The sequence below is a fragment of the Suricata suricatta genome, chromosome 2, assembly GCF_006229205.1.
Source record: "Suricata suricatta isolate VVHF042 chromosome 2, meerkat_22Aug2017_6uvM2_HiC, whole genome shotgun sequence".
Taxonomy (NCBI): Eukaryota; Metazoa; Chordata; class Mammalia; order Carnivora; family Herpestidae; genus Suricata; species Suricata suricatta.
Genome location: NC_043701.1, coordinates 32600497 through 32621675, shown reverse-complemented (window position 1 = coordinate 32621675; position 21179 = coordinate 32600497). Strand labels below are relative to the sequence as shown.

Here is a 21179-nt window from a genome sequence, read left to right as displayed (position 1 = left end):
TGCTTACAGCTAGGATTGTCACATAAAATATGTTCATGGAGGTGCACCTGGGTGGCTCAGTTGATTAAGCGTCTGAGTTCAGCTCATCATGATCTCACTGCTTGTGAGTTTGAGCCCTACTCAGGCTCTGTGCTGACAGCTCAGAGCCTGGAGCCTGCATCAGATTCTGTGTCTCCTTCTCTCTCTGCTCCTCCCCTGTTCACGCTCTCTCTCTCTCAAAAATAAACATTAAGAAAAATTTTTAAATATGTTCTTGGGACATATGTATCCTAAAAAGTATGTTATTATCAGAAATTCAAATTTAACTGGGAATCCTATATCTTTATTTGCTAAAATTAAGTGAGGGTGTGGGTTTGCTCCTCTTTAAAGTGGTAAAGTAATCGTTCCTTTTTTGTTGTTCTTCCTTAGAATGGAAGGCCCTTACCATGGCCTTGGTCTTGGAGGACAACTTAAGAGAGACTTTAAGAACTTGAGACTGGTTTAGAGAAAAACCACAAATGGCCAAAGTGTGGGAAAATAAGAAATAACAGCATTTAAACTGAGAGGATTAAGGTGATGAAATAGTCACAAAGTATTTGGAGTGGGTTCACTCACTAGACTGTGCCAAGTTCCTCATTTTTGATGAATGCAGACAAAAAAAAAACTGGCTAAAACACAACTTAGGATAAGCATGGTAGCCACTTTTATTAAATGCCAGTATATGCTGCATGAATGAATGCCAGTGTCTCATGATTTATCGTGACCAACCCACAAGATGTGTATCATTATCCCCACATTTTAGATAAAGAAACTGACACAAGGTATGTAAGTGGTAAAGCCCAGATTCACATCACATCAAATTCTGTCAGACACCAAAGCCCATATGCTTTCCACTACACCTCACCTCTTTTCTAGTAGGTTTTATGAACTATTGGGAAAATTGTTGCCAAACAAACTAGTCTGTAAATATTAGACATAGGATGCAATCATTTAAATGTGGCCATATTAAAAGAGAAATTGGATAGGCTGAAAAATCCTCAAGATTTCTTCTGTCCTCTCAACTTACTGTTAGAAATTGTCAAAGGTGTTTCTGTCTACATTAGATGGGATTTTTGTTATGGCATATTGTTCTATCTTTCTAAAGTCAGTTTAGACTCTTTTGAGTCTTTAGATCTTTAGGTATAAGTATCAAATATCAACAGGGGCGCCTTGGTGGCTCAGTCAGTTGAGCATTTGGCTTCGGCTCATGACGAGGTCACGATCTCGTGGTTCATGGGTTCGAACCCCATTGGGCTCTGTACTGACAGCTTGCTCAGAATCTGGAGCCTGCATCAGAATCTCCCTCTCTCTCTGACCCCCGCTGCTCACACTCTCTCTCTCTCTCTCTCTCTCTCTCAAAAATAAATAAAACATTAAAATAAAAGAATCAAATGTCAACAAAGCATTTTAAAAAAATTTTTTTTATGTTTTTTATTTATTTTTGAGAGACAGGGAGAGAGATAGCGGGAGCAGAGGAGGGACAGAGAAGAGAGGGAGATACAGAATCTGAATCAGGCTACAGGCTCTGAGCTAGCTGTCAGACGTGGGGCTCAACCCATTAACCGTGAGATCATGACCTGAGCCAAAGCTGGATGCTTAACCGACTGAGCCACCCAGATGCCCCAACAAAGCATGTTTTAAGATTTGCTTCCTTGACAGCCTGGTAGATCCATTCACTTTTCAATTTAGGTTATACACTTAAATTTTTAGCATTTATCTTGCTGTCTTCAAATCCACAGATTGGATACTTTTTTGAGAGTAGGAACTCTCAGTATCTGGATAAGCGCATAGTATCCAATGGATGTTGACAAACATTTGACTAATATTGTGTGATATTATATGATTCTTCACATGCAATGAATGTTTATAAATATAGTATTTTAAATGACATCAGGAACCTCCTATTAGAATCTCTTAACTTTGTTTTTGTGGACCTACTTTTAAAGTTAATAGAAATAATATAAGTGTAGATAAGGCTAAGAGTTTTTTTAGGATTTCACTCTGGCAGGTTCTGTAGATTTAGCTATGACTGTTTTTTATGGCTGCAATTTCCTTAATATGGGACCTCGGCCATTTTCCATCATCATAAATCCCTTTTATATACTTAAAAGCAGGATTGAAATGTTTTCTGCTTTTTATGTCTTGCCTCTTCACTTAGATACATTATCTCTGTCTTGAGATCATAGAAAAAATTTGGAATTATATGGCAAGAAAAAACTAGTATACCACCTCAGATGTTTTAACTAATAGATGTGTTTCTAAATCCAAAGTGAAATATTTAAATTTATTTTTGAGAGAGAGTGAGAGAGAGAGAGCGCCAGCACACGAGCAGGGGAGGAGCAGAGAGGGAGGGAGACACAGAATCTGAAGCAGACTCCAGGCTCCAAGGTGTCAGCACTGAGCCCTATGCGGGGCTCGAACCCACAGACCATAAGATCATGACCTGAGATGAAGTCAGATACTTAATCAACTGAGCCACCCAGGGGCCCCATCAAAGTGAAATATTTAAAGTAATTATTCAAGTAAATAAGGAAACCATCTTTGTTCTTTGTTCTAATTACTTGAATATTTTACTTAAATTTGCTTTTATGCACTTGACTTTGTGTTTGAATTCACAGGTTTGTAGTATTTTCAACTGGACATTATTTGGTCAGGACTCTTTCAGGAGCAAGGAATAAAAGAATCACAATGAAACTGCTGACGAAAAAGAGAGAGAGAGAGGGAGAGAGAGAGAGATTGAGGAAGGAGGAAAGATTTTACTTGGTTTCCATTAGTTTAACACATGGTGGGCACAGATGCTCAAACAATAACTTCGATAATTTGCCTTTCTTCATGTCTGGATTCTCCTGCCACGTGGGTCAGTTTCATGTTTAGGCAGGCTTTCTCCACATAATGGATGCTAAAAATTGGGCAGTGCTTGTGATCTTCGAAGGAGAGAGGCCCTCTACCAGTATCCGTATTAAATCTTAAAAAGACTCTGATTGGTCTTGCTTTGGTCACTTGCTTATCCTGACCAAAGCTCTGCATCACAGGAAAAGTTCACTGAAAGGCCAGCTTGGTTTGCTAGCTCACCTTGTGGTAAGGGAGGTAAGCCATGTGATGGCAGCCCCATTAGATAGGAGGGGAAGAGTTTTCAAAAGAGGTGCCAATAGTAGAGACATTGAGAACTGAGTAGATGAAAACAAATGTTTACTAAGATATTACACCTTTTGAATAAAAATATTTTCTAGGAAATGCGAATAATTTAAAACAGCTCAAATAAGCATGATACATGTTTTACAAGCATTAGAATCAAGAAGCATATTGCATGTTTAGTACATTTTATATAATATTTTCTATGAATCTATTTTGTTATCTGAAAACACAGGAATGAATAATGCTTACCTTATAATTATGCAGATTCAAGGTGAGGATGTAACAGTACCTTATAAACTATATAGTGTTGTTTATATAATTGTAAATTATTATGATTTTAAGAAAATTAGTTCCTAAAGAAAACAAGGTTATTCCTATCAAAGTCTGGAAAGTTTCTCATACAGATGTATTCTATTACACCTGTGGTGTTTCTTCCTGAGGGATCAGTGCTTGAATACAACACACATGTGCTTTGTGATAGGTTTTTATTGACGAGGAGGACAATAATGACAGCAGTAGTAACAGTAATAGGCACAGGTGGATACTCAATAAATTCTTAGGGAATTAAATATATTTCTGGGGAATGAAAAACCAATGTAAGTTAGTTTAATGAGAAAACTAGAGGCAGATAGATGGCAGACAGAGTGGAGTAGCTTGTCGTAAGTTTAGGCTGAGCTGATATTCCCAGCTAACAGAGTAATCCTCTTTAGAGGAAATACTCCTAAATACCAAGAGTTTAATAGCCAAGGTGCCATTCAGATAATTACTCCCAGGAAATGTTTTGCCAGTGAGATTATCTCAACTATCAACTGAAAAGAAATAAAGAAATGTTTTATGGATGATTCATTTTCACCTGCTATGTGTACAACATTTTAAGAGAATGAATTAGTCAATCTGTTTGAATCATCTTTACGTGTTCCTTTTAGTAAGGAGCTCAGAGTTGGTTAAATGGCCAGCACTATTTCAGAAAGAAAGAAAAAACAGAAACAGTAAAAAAGACATTCTATATTGAAAGCCTGATCCAGGCACATCACAGGAATAAATGTATCAAGACAAAAATATATGAAAAGTGAAAGTATTTCTGGAGTCACTACCAATATAAATATTAAAATTGCTCACACATCCAGATCTGGCAGATTATATAGATAGAATAGAAAAAGCAATATATGCCAATGCAGTGGCATTGAAGTAAAATGTAATTGTAAAAAAAAAAAAAAAAAGTCTTCGAGTTGAAAATTATTACAGTTAGAAAATAACTTTGGAGGTCATTAGTTCAGCCCAGAGCGTGCCTATAAATATTTAATATTCATCTCTTCAGGGAAAGAAAAAAGCTCTGATTTGTAATGTTTTCCAATTTCTGTGGTGTAAATACTCCACCCAAGGCAGATTTCAAGATAGGTCACTGGACTCCGTTGGGAAGAGATGCACACCATAGGCTGTCATGAGCCAGAGGGCTCCAGCACATGAAGAGTTAACGCTATCATTTTTGCAAATCAGAAAGCAGCTGAGGCCAAAGAAGTTGGGTGACTGACTGGCTTTGGGTCATACAACTATTTGGCTGCCACAAGCAAAACTTAAGTTTTTCCCTCAGGCTATGCCTCAGGATTATGAATGCCTTCTGAGGAAAAGACAATGATTGATGCCTGCCTGACCCTGGAGCCTGGTTAAGCTCATAGACCTTTCCACCTGGAGTTTAAACTGTGGTCTATTTGTCTGTCTTCTCTACTAGTCTGAGATTTCACTGACAACTATAATCCCATATCTCAGATGAGAAAATAGAGGCTCAGAGAAGTTATTTGCCCAAAGGGCACACAGACAGACAGCAAATGGTTCTAAACTTTGCAGTCTATCTCTAGAGCCTGTGCACTTGACTATTCAGCTGCCGCTTATTTAACCGGCAATGCCATCAGGCTGCACAGCTCAGCAAGAAATACTTCCAAAAGGTGTCCCTCCTCCATTCCTTATGAAAGACAGACATTTCCTGGAGAAGATTAGTCTGACCAACACACACCTTTGTTAATGTGGAGGAGACTTCGTTGAAACGATCAAGGAAATGGGATGTTTAAGTTTTCTCATTATCTGAGGATTAAACAGAAACTTGTTTTTAATTAAAAGTCCTATTGTTGACAGTGGGCTCTAGTCTTGGTTTTTTGCTTTAATTTTTTTTAAAAAAGAAGCCCTTTCTTTGATTTCTCAGTCTGAAAAATGGCTTCACTGCTTGGTATCAAAAGAATGTAAAGAAGATGAAGGAGACGGGGTTAACTAACTCCAGGGATGTTATGCAATTTTTTTTTTCCTTAAACAGAAAAAATATCCTCCTTCCCTACTGCTTTTCTTATGTTATGCCTTCTCATCTAGTGAGATAACAAAAAAGCCCACTAGTATACTTGTACATTTTCTTGTATTCTAGTTAATTGAGTACTAGTTAATTTAGTACGGCGAGTGACTTATATAACAACTTTAAGATTTGTACCTTATTTTTAAAACATAATATAATACCTCAGATTTTTTAAAAAAGATCATTTTGAAGCCTCCTTCTAAAAACCAAATGAAAAAGTCATTCACCCTCCACATTGCATATGGATGGATGTCAACTAAGATGCAAATTAGTTGTAATGCTTTTTTTTTTCTTTTGGCAGTAATGGTTCATTTATTTTCTTTCTTTATTATTTTTCCTAAAGAAAATACAGTGATAAATTATGTAGAAGGCTAATGTGCCCAACTTTAGAAGATACAGTAATATTAAGAAGTTTAATTTTTCCACATAATATATTCTACAAGTTTTAGACACATATATGCAGTTTGTTTGGAATTTAATTGTGTCTTCTCAGAGGAAAACTTGTCTTAAACCCTTCTTTTCCTCTACTTCTCATTCCCCCAACTATTGCCAAAATTTTTCTAGTACATTTCAAAACAATGAGAATTACATATATAAATACCAAGTGCAATACCCTGCATTTATATTTACATACACTGTATAATGGCCACAAACTTTCAAAGATGAGATCTCTTTTTCATACTTAAAACAATTGAGAATGTTGGACCCTAAGATATTTCTCCTTTATAGCTAGGGTGGGAAAGGACAAGACCCAGGGCTCTGATTTTCTAACTTCTGCTCCAGTGCACTCTCCTCTTAACAAAGGAAGCTGCTTCAGTACTAGTGACGCATTTAAGAGCCTGGACAGATTCCTGTCAGGCAGACATGGGATTGAATTTGGTTCTGTGTGACTTTTGGCTAGTTTACTCATCTGGAAGAAGAGAATAATAATATTTTCTACTTCAAAGATTGTTTATAAGGGCGCCCGGGTGGCTCAGTGAGTTAAGCCTCTGATTCTATTTCAACTCAGGTCATGGTTTCATGGGTCATGAGTGCAAGCCCAGCATCGGGCTCAGAGCTGACAGTGTAGAGCCAGTTTGGGATTCTCTTTCTCTCTCTCTCTCTCTGACCCTTCTCCACTTGTTTGTTCTCTCTCTCTCTCTCTCGCTCTCTCTCTCGCTCTCTCTCTCGCTCTCTTGCTCTCTCACGCACTCAAATTAATAAATAAACTTAAAAAAATTGATTTATAAAGAGTAAATCAGAGGGTTTAGCAGAATGCCTGGCACATGGTAAACATTCAGTACATGTTATTGTTATTATTATATGGCTTATACTTCTTTCAATTCTTCATCTTAATGACACTTTGCTTTGTCCTCTAGTCCAACTAGAACTCTTTCTACTTGAAGAGAAAGCCACAACACATTGTTTTATCTTAGGAGCCCTTGGAGCTATTAAGCAATCCTTCTTTTCATTTCCTGCTGACCTCTTTTTGCATGCCTTACTGTAGCTATTCTAAACTTCTTTCTCTACTCTGAAGAACCTAGTCCCTCTTCTGTAGCCATTACTTTCAGTGATGGTCATATACCCTAATTTATTTTTAGAATGTTGAGATATTCCTTGAACTCCTTCAGTGTCTCTGTCTGTACTTACCTTACTTCATCTGACTAATCCTCACCTGCTGTCTCAGAAAGAGTGGTCTCTCTTATGTTCTAGGCTCTTGGAAATGCCTCTTCTTGCCCTTTTGGGATATTGCTCCAATAATTTTTATCTCCCCCGTTTGGCTTTCTTGGTTTCCCCACTTCTCTGGACTCAACTACTTGCAGTTCTTCTGGCCATGCTATATGCTCTCTCCTGCCTCTATATTTTTGCACTGCTCATAATCATGATAATTCTAAGTACAAGTTATGCCTCTCTCTCCTAATGCTTTTAACTTTGGTTAGTGCTATGCAGGGTATTATAATGCTGTGTATTCTTGTTATTTGTGCATGTGTGTTGTCTCTCAACCACACTTACTGAAGAGTAAGTGCCACATTCCATTTCCACAGTGCAAGCACAGAGCCATGCACATACGAGTTGTTAGATTTTGTAGACCTAGGGTTAGTCTTTGGCGTAGTTATAATGCCTAGTAAGTTTTTAAAGGTTCCTTTTGTCCTGTCAAAATTATGCACTAAAACAGGAGGGGAAAGAGTAATAGCTATTTGGTTTCTATTCCTTCTAAGACCTCTCCTTTCTGACCTACCACCTTGCTGTCAACTTTTATAGGTAGAACTAACAATGTGTGTAACTTGTGTACCTTAAATTTTTCAAAACTGGAAAACAAATACACTAATTGAAAACTAGTTCGAAATACTGTCCATGTGCATACAATGGAATTTTAAAATAATGTTCTTTTTACTAAATAGCTTTTGACTTGATAATAAACAATATGTTGTTTTTCTTAGAGAAATAATTCTAGGACTTTAGTCCTGAAATTTTATTTTATACATTTTCAGCTTGCTGTTTTTATGTTTCTAGTGATCTTAAGTTAAGCATTTGTCTATCCAAAACAATAGGTCAGCTATAGCCAAATTATAACCATACCTTTCCTCTGCACACAAAATCCTATAAACAGCATGTGATCATATTGCTTCTAGAATTTATGATTGTTTTCTTCCAAAAGGAAGCTAAATTTAGCCTAGTAACTCTACAGTCTCCCAAGAAAACAATGCCTGCTGTGATTTCTAGAATAAATGAATCTGAACCACAGTTCCTTTACTTGACTAACTGAGAAAGCTTAAATATCACCCTAGTCATTAACCACAGATATTAAACCACATTAAACAACCAGCAAGGGGTTAAGAAAGAAATTTGCTGTTTCTGACTTCATTGCTGAATGAGTCTAACTTAGTTGCTGTATTGTCTTTAATACAGAACATTGTTTGCATCTCATAATGGTTCTCTAAAATTACTCGTTCTGGCTTGAGTTCTAAAATTAAACTATGTAGAGTCATGTCCATCTGCACAATGCATCTTTATGTGAAACCAGCTAGAGTTTTTCGTTTTCACTTGATGTAAAAATTCCAGTTAGGAAGCTTTGTTTCTAATAGTTTAACTGGTGTAGTTCTTTCAGTTTCTTTGTTTCTAATGACAACTAAACTGCTCTGCCTTGAACATGTTTTGGCAGATACGCTTCTCACCATGAAGGCCCCTGCTGTGCTTGCACCTGGCATCCTTGTGCTTCTGTTTACCTTGGTGCAGAAGAGCTATGGGGAGTGCAGAGAGGCACTAGTAAAGTCCGAGATGAATGTGAACATGAAGTATCAGCTTCCCAACTTTACTGCAGAAACGCCCATCCAGAATGTTGTTTTACACAAGGATTATATCTACCTTGGTGCAATTAACTATATTTACGTTTTAAATGACAAAGACCTTCAGAAGGTTGCTGAGTACAAGACTGGGCCCGTGCTGGAACACCCCAATTGTTTCCCATGTCAGGACTGCAGCCAAAAAGCCAATTTATCAGGTGGTGTTTGGAAAGATAACATCAACATGGCTCTACTTATTGACACGTACTATGATGATCAACTCATTAGCTGTGGCAGTGTCCACAGAGGGACATGCCAGAGACATGTCCTTCCACCCAGCAATACTGCTGACATACAGTCAGAAGTTCATTGCATGTACTCCCCGCAGGCAGACGAAGAGTCCAGCCACTGTCCTGACTGTGTGGTGAGTCCCCTGGGAACCAAAGTCCTGATATCTGAAAAGGAGCGGTTTATCAACTTCTTCGTGGGCAATACCATAAATTCCTCTTACCTTCCAGGTCATTTATTGCATTCGATATCGGTGAGAAGGCTAAAGGAAACACAAGATGGCTTTAAGTTTTTAACAGACCAGTCTTATATTGATGTTCTACCGGAGTTCAGAGATTCCTACCCTATTAAGTATGTCCATGCCTTTGAAAGCAACCATTTTATTTACTTTTTGACAGTCCAGCGAGAAACTTTAGATGCTCAGACTTTTCACACACGAATAATCAGGTTCTGTTCTGTAGACTCTGGATTGCATTCCTACATGGAAATGCCTCTGGAATGTATCCTCACAGAAAAGAGAAGAAAGAGATCCACAAGGGAGGAAGTGTTTAATATTCTCCAAGCTGCATATGTCAGTAAGCCTGGGGCCCACCTTGCTAAACAAATAGGTGCCAACCCGAACGATGACATTCTCTACGGAGTGTTTGCACAAAGCAAGCCAGATTCTGCTGAACCAATGAATCGCTCTGCCGTCTGTGCATTCCCTATCAAGTATGTCAATGAATTCTTCAACAAGATTGTAAACAAAAACAACGTGAGATGTCTTCAACATTTTTATGGACCCAACCACGAACACTGCTTTAATAGGGTAAGTCACGTTAACTTCCCATTTGTAAATTATAAGGTATAAGTAGAATAAGTAGAAAAGAATATCAAGGGCTTTTTGGTGCTTGGTCAATGATCTTTATCCAAAATATTTGTACATTCTTTCTAAGAAAATTTAAATATTGAATCTTCATTTAATTGTAAAATCATAACTTGAGAAAAGTTAGTGTGGTTCTAAAAGAAAATATATATTACAGTTGGGTTTACATATTTGTCAACACTTAATTTTTTTTATGTTGATTTATAAGAGAGAGAACACAAGGGGGTGGGATGGAGAGAGAGAGAGAGAGAGAGAGAGAGAGAATCCAAAGCAGGCTCCAGGCTCCGAACTGTCAGCGCAGAGCCCAAGATGGGGCTTGAACTCACATACTGCAAGATCATGACCTGAGCCGAAGTCAGATGCTTTACCGACTCAGGCACTCAGGTGTCCCAACACTTCAGATTATTAAACTTATTTCTCATAGAAGTTTTAATAGATCTGGTCAGATTTACATAAAGTGTAACACAACAGCAGTTCTTGTAAAATACAATTATTGAGATCCCAATGCAGTCTTCACAACATTTAGAATAAGAAGCTCAAGTTAATTTGTGGATTTTTGAAGGCATTTTCCTCATAAGGCCATGTTCGCTCACTGATATGCAAATAAATGCTTTATATTCTGGGTGTTACCTGAAAATTAACCAAAAACAAATAAACAAAATATCTTTTCTAAAATGTTGGTAAATAAAATATTTTTAAATGTGCTAATACACTTCTCTAATAACTTAGAAAACTAGAGGAAATTTTTGCTCCTAAATCCTTCCTTTGGAAATTGCATGGACTTTCTAATTGAATAGACATGTGTCTACCACCTTCTAATTAAGTACTTTTACCTTGTAGGTATCAATGCTTGTTTAAGCCTACATGAAATGATACTTTCACAGGAAGTGCTAGGGTCTCTGTTGCTTTGATTTAGATGTATATACCAGCTCTACCCAGAGGGTTTATCCTACTAGCCATCAGATCACCTGGTGCTAGAAGAAGAACACCAAAACAAGAGTTCATTGTGGCCTTTGGCGTTTTGGTTTGGACCCAGATTTGAACATGTGAACCTGGCTATTCCTAACATAATGACCTCTAGTGATCATAATTGGATAAACAAATAGTATAGCTTTTCTGAAGATGGTTTGACTTTGGAAATCCACATCTCTCTACTCTAGTAGTTTTCCGTCTCAGATGAGTTTGAAATTGTAAGGAGGAAGGACATTAAACATATCTTAGATGAAAGAGAGTTTATAATTTGCTGAAGGGTATCAAGGACATGAATTCAGAAACATTTGGTTCACTTTTGCTGAAATGTCTGGGATACTCCCCCAAATGGAAACTCCAAATAACTTCTTCTAAACCTAGAAAATGCTGAGAAAATGAATTCATGTTTTAGTGAACTAAAGACATAATTTTCCTCCTTCACCCTCCAAAGTCTGGGAATAAAAAATAATATGCATGCATAAATCCCAGCCTGGACTTATTTCTCCCTGCATCCATATCATATATGTTGCAGACTCTGTAAGAAGCAATAAAGATTCCTCATGAGGCTGCCCCTTTTCTTCACTAGAAAATACAGAAGAATGAAGGAAACAAAAGGACTTTCAGAAACCTGAAATTAGGGGAAAATGTAATATTAATAGCATTCCAGAGAAAACACTTCTTTTTGTATCCAATAAATTACATCAGAAACACGAGTTTTAAAAGATTCTATTAGAAGTTCCTCCAGGGCCTCTAAAGCACATGACTTTGCTATTTAAATCTTGTTCTGTTAAAAACTAAAAAGAGACTTTACCTTATGATGGTAACTGATATCTTATTTCATTATTTTATTTTGTACATTTTAGCCCCCCACCATGTAAAATGCTTATCAATTCTAGAAATTCTCAAAATAAATTCAAACTTTGTTTTATCCCTTTTACTCTTTTAGTGTTTTCTAAGGGAAACAAAAAGGCAGGATTATCCAATGAAGCTCAGGTCAGTTTTAGCACACAGGAAAAAAAAATGCCCAAAATTCACCAACTGCACCTGAAATCATCATTCCCATTGCAAAATTCTTATGGAAAACAAGATGGGGCTTGCCAACATAGTCTTCTTACGAGGGAAGCCAAGTTTTGCCCTGGCCAAATTCCATAAAGACAAATACATTCCAACCTCTCCTACTTATTTGCCTGTTTATCTTCTCTGGTTACTAAATATCAAAATTCTTCTGAGAATGAGACTGTCTACATGTCAGTTTTCAAATACCAATCCACAGAAAGAGCTCAGATTCTTCCAGTAGTCAGCACACAGTCATTTCCTAGCTTCATCTTAAAATGAAGCACCTACGGAGCCTTTACTCACATAACAAATGATTTACAAAATCAAACCTGTTTGGAAAGACTAAGGAATAAGATGACTCCATTTTGTCTTGGCAACTTTACTTGGCAAGATATCAGGTGACCCTTCTAACAATTTCTTGGAACTGAGCTTTTGTTTTGGCATAAAGCTTGGTGAATAAACACATATATTATAGTTTTGTTATTAACATCTCTAATCCATCTTTATGGAGGGACTGTTGTGTGCTCTACTGTAGACAAGGAAAGCTGCAGTGGTAACTTTGTGCTAAGGCTTCTGTCCAGTCCTCAGGGTGTGAGCAAAGCCATGGCAGGGGTTTTCTGGCCCTCTTTGAGCTTCCATCATGTACAAATGTGTTTCTATCACAGGATCAGACAGAGAAAGGGTCTTTTAGGTTGTAGGAGTCCAGCCAGTATATAAGCCTGACTTACTTATTTCAGATCACATATTAGATTGTTTTTCCCACTCACATTTTATGAAACAGGTCTATACTTCTCATATTGGTGACATCTCAAAAGCCCTCTTTTGACTTATTTGATAGTTTCCAGAACACATCATCTTTACATCTAAGTTTTCTGTGCTTCAGAACTCTTTGATTCTACATATGATGTTGTTTCTGGAAACTTATCCTAAGCCATATGTACCCATTCATGTAATATTAGAGTTGATTGTGTTAGTTGTATAAAAATAAATTTTTGATCTTTACAATGTAACCATTTTCTATGTTGCTTTTGAAAATGATTCTTAAATGAAATGTTTACAGTGATTTCCAGCACTTAGAATTATGAGATAAAACACCCACAAATAATTACTAAATCTTTAGTCTTATTTGATTGAAGTTGTTTTAGTATAATGCATATTCCCTAAACAGCACATTATTATTCACAATAATTGAGAAAATGTCCCATAATATGGAGACTTCGTAAATCAAATTTGGGGATAAACAATATTAAAAATTTAGTTCATTTTAGATGTGGTATACACACACACACACACACACACACACACACACACACACACACTCTCTCTCTCTCTCTCTCTCTCTCTCTCTCTCTCTCTCAATGGAATATTATTCAGCAATCAAAAAGAATGAACTCTTGCCCTTAACAACAACATGAATGGAACCTGAGTGTACTATGCTAAGTGAAATAAGTCAGAGAAACGTGAATATTATATGATTTCACTCATATGTGTAATTTAAGAAACAAAACAGATGAACATAGGGGAAGGGAAGAAAAAAATAAGAAAAACAGAGAGGGAGACAACTTATAAGAAACTCTTAAATACAGAGAACAAATGGAGGGTTGATGGCAGGGTGTTGGGTGGGGGGATGAGCTAAATGGGTGATGGGCATTAAGGAGGGCACTTGTTGGGATGAGCACTGGACTGAGTGTTATATGTAAGTAATGAATCACTAAATTCTATCCCTGAAAAAAATTAAATTAAAATTTTAAAATTTTCCATGCATTTTAAGCACATTGATGGGACTCTTCAACAGTATTATATAAGGGATTTACTTACATGACAATTATTCTGGGGAAAAAATAGAATCAATACCCACTGGCCCAGTTCCTTAAAAATAGGATCAATATTGAATAATTTTTTTTGTTTATTTTTTATGTTTTATTTATTTTTGAGAGAGAGAGAGAGAGAGAGCAAGCAGGGGAGGGTCAGAGAGAGAGGGAGGTACAGAATCTGAAGTCAGGCTCCAGGCTCTGAGCTAGCTGTCAGAACAAAGCCTGATGCAGGGCTCGATCCCATGAACCACAAGATCATGACCTGAGCCGAAGCCCAAACAACTGCCACCCAGGCACCCCTGTTGACCTTTGATTCTTATACCTAAAGATTTAATTGTGTTAGGAACATCAAAAAAAGTCTAAACTGATTTAAGAAAGATAAAACAACATGCCATATCAAAAATCTCATCTAATGTAGCCAGACACTACTTTGACAGCGGTTCCTAAGAGTAAGTTGAGAGGACAGAAGAAATCTTAAGTATTTTTCAGGCTATCCAATTTCTTTTTTATATGGCCACATTTAAATGATCTGAATATTCAGGAGTCAAGCTGAAGTCGGACACTTAACCAACTGAGTCACCCAGGGGTCCCTAAAAGAATTTTCTCAATCCCCAAATCTCTAAAGATCCTATTCCCTGAATTATACTAAGAAAAGTAAATTAATACATTTTGGAAAGATATTTAATCAGAGTTGAATTGGAAAAAGAGTTCTTGCAATATCTCTTACCTAACCAGAAAATACGATTACCACATTACACTTTTTCTTGCAATCCCATTTCAAAGTTTTGTTCTACATTTAAGCATTTGAAAGAATAAGAGTAGGCATGTAGTAAAAAGTATTTTCACCAACATCTTAATGACCAATGACTGATCCGTTGAAGGGGAAAGACATGCAGTTTGGTGCCAGGCATACATGGATGGAAGTTCCAGCTTATTGCACATCAACTATGTGACTTCTGCCGCATGACTTAACTCCTTAGAACCTCAGTCTCCTCATTTGTAACATGTAGAGAACAAAACCTACTTCACATGATTTTGTAAAAATTAGGGATAATATATATAAAGTACCTGGAATAGTAAGATGACCATAAATTCAAGGCACCTAGGTAGCTCAGTTGAGTGTCCCACTCTTGATTTTGGCTCCAGTCCTGACTGCAAGGTGTCAGGATCAAGCCCTGTGTTGGGCTCTATGCGGAGCATGGAGCCAGCTTAAGATTCTCACTCTCTCTCTCTCTCTCTCTCTCTCTCTCTCTCTCTGCCGCCCCCGCCCTGCTTGTGTGCTCGCTCTCTCTCTCTCTCTCTCTAAAAATTATTTTTAAAAAACGAAAAAGCATAATAGATTTAACTCTTTGGGAGACAACAGCATGGTCTAAAGGAACAAGACTGACGTCAAAGAGATCTGGGTCCAAATATGTACCCCATCATTTTATACCTGTCTGGTCACAAGAGCATTATTTAAATTCTCTGAACCCATTTTCCTCCATGCAGGACCATTAGGAAAACAAGTGCAATAATGTTTGCAAAAAGACCCTAACTTAGTCCTTGGCACCCAATAAGTAGCAACTATTATTGTAAGGAATTCTTTATGTAAAGAAGGGCAAATTTAGATTAATGGATTTTCTGGAAGAAGTACACTCTGGTTCTACTGCTCATGAAAATCTTTCACTTACCTCCTTACCTGTTTTGAGTGACCTACCTCCATAATACTTAATTTGTGTAAGTCCTTCTTAAAACTCTATAGTTCAGGAAAGAGAGAGGGAGAGAGAGAGACAGAGGGAGAGGGAGAGGGAGAGAGAAGTGGAGGAGTGGTGGTAGTTCGGGGAAGTGAGAAAGATAATTGAAACAGAATTGTACTCTAGTCAAGCTAGGAGTTATAAGGTATAATTCTGTTCCCAACTTTCAATTCTGACTATCCATGGCACTGTAAGATACTAAGCTTATGTAACTTAAATTATACTCTACATTCAAGAATTTGCAGATTCAAGAATTTGCAAATAATGCTGTTTTAGAAAAAGTCAACCTCACAGGTTGTTTGTATCAAGTTTCCTTGTTTTTAAATATCATTTATACTCAAATTCAAAGAGTAGCCAACCACTTCCCAAAATAAAGGAAACTTAAAAGTAGTAATTTTCCATCTCCGTTTCAAGGAGTGCCAAAGTTATAAAGGGTCACCACTCAGAGCCATCAGAGGAAGAAAGCAAAGTGATTAGAACAATTTTGAATGAAAACAAAATCAAAACAAGATGCAAACAAGGAATAATAGGAATAGGCAGAAAAATAAGCATGCAGTGATGTTTCTTTATTACTATTATAAAAATGATAGATGAGTAAAATTGGGTTACATTTAAGTTGTAATGGAAGAAAATAATTGCAGCTTTCCATCAGGAAACCACAAGGACCATTATTGATCTGTCATCCTCAGGGCATGTCTCGTAATATTTAATAAAATAAACAAAGATTTATAACTCTTTATAGGCCGTATATCTGTAATCTCCCACACAGTGCACCATTTGAACTGGGAATGCGGAGTCAGTGTTACAAATAACATCCATGTAATTATACTGGTTTGGCATGTCTTATTTAAACAATCTAGCACTCTCAAGAGAATATTTTTGTATTAGGGATGAAAAATGTGAAGTCAGATTTCAGGGGTTTTTTACTTCCTATGCTATGAAATGAGAGAATGTTATCCTATATGAAAAATGCTTTTGAGGATTCTTCATTCTAAACACTAGATACCTTGGCCTTATGCCAAATGTAATAGCTACCAAAGCAAAATCTTGCAAGAAAGAAAATCATTGAGGTATAAGGATTCAATATACTGTTTTAAAAATCTGAGAAGAAATTTGTTAATTTTAACTTGATTCCTCTCCTCCTGTAAACTCGTTTATTCTCAGCCAGGCTCAGGGAGTCGCTGCTCCCTAACTTACTTATTTGAATTCTACTTGCTACCATCCCATGGAAAGTAGCATACTGCACTATTTTATTAAAAACAATTTAAAATTATTTTCTTTCCAGAATGGTGTGATTTTCTCTGAGATCACAGGGCACATTCAGGGGGTATTGAAAAGGTGTTACAGTGAGCCATTAACATCTTCTACTCTTTCTCTTCCTCCTTGCTAACCTTTCTTTAAATCAGTTGGTAGTTTATTCAAAAGTCCACCCTAGGAAAGAATTAAAAAGCAAGGCATGACAAAGAAATACAAAAAAATACAGTTAGTGCTGAAGCCATCACCAAAAATGTGATGTAGGTAGGTTTTACCTGTGGGTTATATTGATTCATGATATGATGAATGCATTTTAAATTAATTATTCATTCTTAATGCCATTTGAAGCAGGTGGTATGATCTGCATTTTATTTAAATGGTTGGGTTCTGCATGGAGATTCACTTGGTAAAATTAATATAGCAAGCAATAAGGAGTTCATGCAAAAAATGTCTTAATTTTTTTTGAAAACTGAAGTGTTAAGACAGTTCTAATACATATTTTCATTGTCACAGTACTACATGGTTAGAGGCAAATGAAAACGTGGAAGCCTGCATTTTGATAAAAATATTAAACCTCCTTGAGTAATAATGGATTTTTTAACTTAGAATAATATATCAAATTTTGGGTGTTACACCTTTACTTCATACTTCTGTCTTATCAGTCGTTATCTTGCCCTACACTGTTATCTCCTCTAATAAGAAAAATGAGGATTGTTATAATTTGGATAGAATACCCATGAGGAATTTCTGCCGTTGCTTATTCATGGATTGGCACAGATACCAAGTCAGTGGGCACACGGAGTCCAGAACGACTCAATGCCCGATAAGTGCTGGAAGTCACATCTCTAAGCAGCCACGGAGGGCTGTAAAGGGCTCCAGTGTCAAGGGAATGAAACCAAGGGCACGGTTACTCTTGAAGTCATTAAAACTCCCTTGGGGTATTTTGGGGTGTTTTGTTTGTTTTTGGTGTGTGTGTGTGTGTGTGTGTGTGTGTGTGTGTGTGTGTGTGTGTTTAATAATAGTGAATGTGGTAAGTGATTCTGGGATCCTGGATACATTCCAGTCTGCTAATTATATGTTTTTTCTAACTAAAATGTTCCAGGCTGTTTGATTTGCATATGAATTACTTGCTGAGCAGTGTTGACTTCCTTTCTTAAAAGCCTTGGGGAAGAAGTTTACTGCACTTCACCCTAGACCTAGGCTAATTTAGAACAGATGAAGTGTGTCTACCTTCTGTATTTCAAACATATTCTCTGGTTTTTCAACAAGAGAACAGAAACATGTCTTACAAACTCATGCTGATATAGAATAAAGGCTATTTTCACCACTCTATGCTCACAAGTAGAGGGAAATGCCTTATGAATAGGGTAGCTGAAAAACAGAAATTAAAATTATGAGTTCAGACTAAAATCTGACCTCAGTTGTCTTATTTGGGCAAATCACCAAAATGCTCATCAATCAGGGGACATTAAAATGGTAGGTGACATTTCAAATCATGCTCTAGGTAAAAGGGGTGATTTAAGGTCAGTTTTGATTTGTAAAACACTTTTCTAGAGCTGATTTTATGAAAATTAAGTTTGCTAAATTGTCATGTCAAAAATATGGATTATTCTGATTCACTATAATTTGTATCCATGTACCAGAAAAGTGTAAATTTGTATAATATTAAATTTTCCAGTGACATTTTAAATTTAAAATCTGATTAACACTTGCATGTAGCAACTGCTCTGCTAACTGAACTATAGGTGAGGTGGTGCTCAGCAAATGGGAAAAATGCAAAGATTAAATTGGTCTGTTAGCTGAGCAAATCAATAGTATTTAGTGCTAATGCATTAAGCAGATATAAGCACTAATGCAGTGGCAGTCAATAGCAAAAACGAATATCTCTAAAAATTATCTTGACAGTAAAATGTGCAAAATTTTCCATCTTTTTAAAGCTACTTTCATTACATGCTTGTTTTTTCATCTTATTAGTTTAAGCCAAGTTCTAGAAGCCTAATCATTTTATTTAGTGCATAAAATGGCCCAAAACTTGTGATCATTGTTTTCAGCAAAACACAGAGAAAGGGATTTATTCATACAACCAAGATTGAACAAGAAATTCAGTAGATATGGAATGCCTGGCCTTTCAGATACTACAGTGGTGAATGAGATAGCCATGGTTCTTATCTTTATGAAGCGGACACACTAGGAGAGGAGATGTCAGTAAGAACTCAGTTACACCAATAAATATATCATGATAGTTTATGAAATATAGTGGGAGGGAAATAAAACTCTGTGAATGTAAGTGAGGAGGAATATGTTAATTTAATAATGTAGTCACAAAAGGCCACCCTGAGGAGGTGAAAGTTAACTTTTACATAAAGCCCAAAATTTTAGAAAAAGCCATATGTCCTTAGTACAAGGCCAACTACATAGCCAGTATTTACTAAATTATAATTATTACCTATTTCATAAACTTGAGGTCTTAACTACATGGTGCTGCATTTAACCAGCTTTTTATTTTATTTTTTTAATAGTTTATTGTCAAATTGGTTTCCATATAACACCTAGTGCTTCTCCCCACAAGTGCCCCCCACCATGACCATCACCCCCTCTTTCCCTCCCCCTCCCCCTTCAGTCCATGGTTCCTTTTCAGCATTCAGTAGTCTTCCTTAATCTGTGTCCTTCACTCTCCCTCGCTCTCTTGGGTTCTGGATATGAGTACTTATTATTTTACACTTAGAAAAACATATCACAAGAGGTAGAACTATGCCAGATTATAACTTTAACAGTTTTTTAAAAAGTTGTTAATTATATAAAGTTTGTCTTTCCTTTGATTTCTATGTGAATTAAGTTACTTTTCCTTAGGTAATTCTTAATATGAGGAAGATAATATGTAGACTTCTAGAAGCTAAAGACATCATGCAGCAGCACTTACCTCCTCTCCTAGCCTGTCTGTCACCTTTAATCAGTTTTGAGAAATAGAAGTTTCTTATATCTGTCCACATTGTTTCTTTCTTATCCCTCTTACCTTTCTACTGTGGCCAGCACTTGGGATCCTGTGCAACAGAAGAATCTGCATTTCCTGGGGATGGAAGGGATTGTCCTGTCGCTAGTAAGTCCTATGACAAAGTGAATCATAATTCAAGAACACACAAAATAAGCTCTTTTGAAACTACCAATATTATAAAAATTGATGGACTTTAAGGGTATGTGATACTGAGGTGAACCCAAATCATATTGTCTTTCTGTATCCGTATACCATCCTCTACACAACTGTCTTCTTTGAGACCATTTCCTTCTCATGTGAATCATGTGCCCTAGAGAGTCGAGAGACAAGTGCTCCAGGGACTCACGAGGATGTCATGGGCACCTACTGAATGGACGGGGCATATCCTCTAGTTAGTGCTGTCTTTTTGTTGTTCTAATGCATCCCTAAACTTTGTCTTTCTCTTTTATTTTAATCATATTTATTTATATATACATAATCATGCAAGTGTCTAAATAAGTTTAAGGTCTTAGAGGGCAAGCAGTTTGTCATGTTTCTTTGTACCTAGGTATATATATCCCTTGCAGACAACAGACAATAGTGTTGATTTTATTTGACAAAAAATTTTGTCTTCCAAAAGAAATCTGTTCATTTATACAGTAAATAGAGACCATCTAAATTGCTGCAGTCTTTGGATGAAAGCCCTTGATAATATCTACAAGTGTATTTTTATGAGGGTCATAAAAGGTCCTGTTTTTGGCATCCCCACAGCCATGAAGATTTGAAATGCAAGTGCAAAAAATACAGGTGAGGAGTGCAAAGGCATACTCATCTTTTCTTTCTCACTTTGTTCACTTTTGTTTGGCCAAGAAAGAAGTGGAGTCTCCCTTCCGAAAAGATGAGGGAATAGGAGCCATTTAATAATCCTCAGGGCTTGTTCCTGTGCCTGCAAGTCAGAGAGGTCATTGGCTTGCCCCTTCCTGAAGGCTATAATTATGGCAAAGGACTATATTTACTTTCCAGTAAAGTAACCAGCATCTTGAATGGAAGAGAGAGTTTATAAGAGTACAGTTTCCGGGGGTAGGGAGAGTGGATGTGCAAAATCTTAGAAAAGATAATAGAGAGGTGAGATTATTTTTCTAAGTATGTTTATTAATATGAGAAGGTTTGATACTCTGGAAATGTTCTGAAGTGCAGTAATAGAGGTGAATATGAGGTCAAATTAGGTAATCCTGGTACTTAAGGAACTGAATTAAATGAATAAAGAAGAGGAATTAAAATAGAATATATCCAATGATTCATTATAATATATCTGAGGATTCATTAATGTAAACTTATTTGTGGCTCCAACATCATGGTAAACAAGAATCAGTAAATGTATTAGTAAGAGTAATTGAGAAATATTTCTAATTTGAAAATACCAGTTACATTGATTCTATCTAGAGCTGATAGGGGGAAAATGGGCAGTGTTCTTA

At 36.6% G+C, this 21179-nt stretch overlaps 1 protein-coding gene across 1 annotated transcript in view; it reads left to right on the top strand.

Moving 5' to 3' along the window:
* The window catches only part of MET (MET proto-oncogene, receptor tyrosine kinase), a 117837-nt gene that overhangs the window by 17900 nt on the left and 78758 nt on the right, over positions 1-21179 (top strand). The window contains exon 2 of the mRNA XM_029955792.1: positions 8634-9850. Within this exon, the coding sequence (XP_029811652.1) occupies positions 8648-9850 (1203 nt within the window). The 5' untranslated portion in view covers positions 8634-8647. The remainder of the gene's footprint in view (positions 1-8633; positions 9851-21179) is intronic.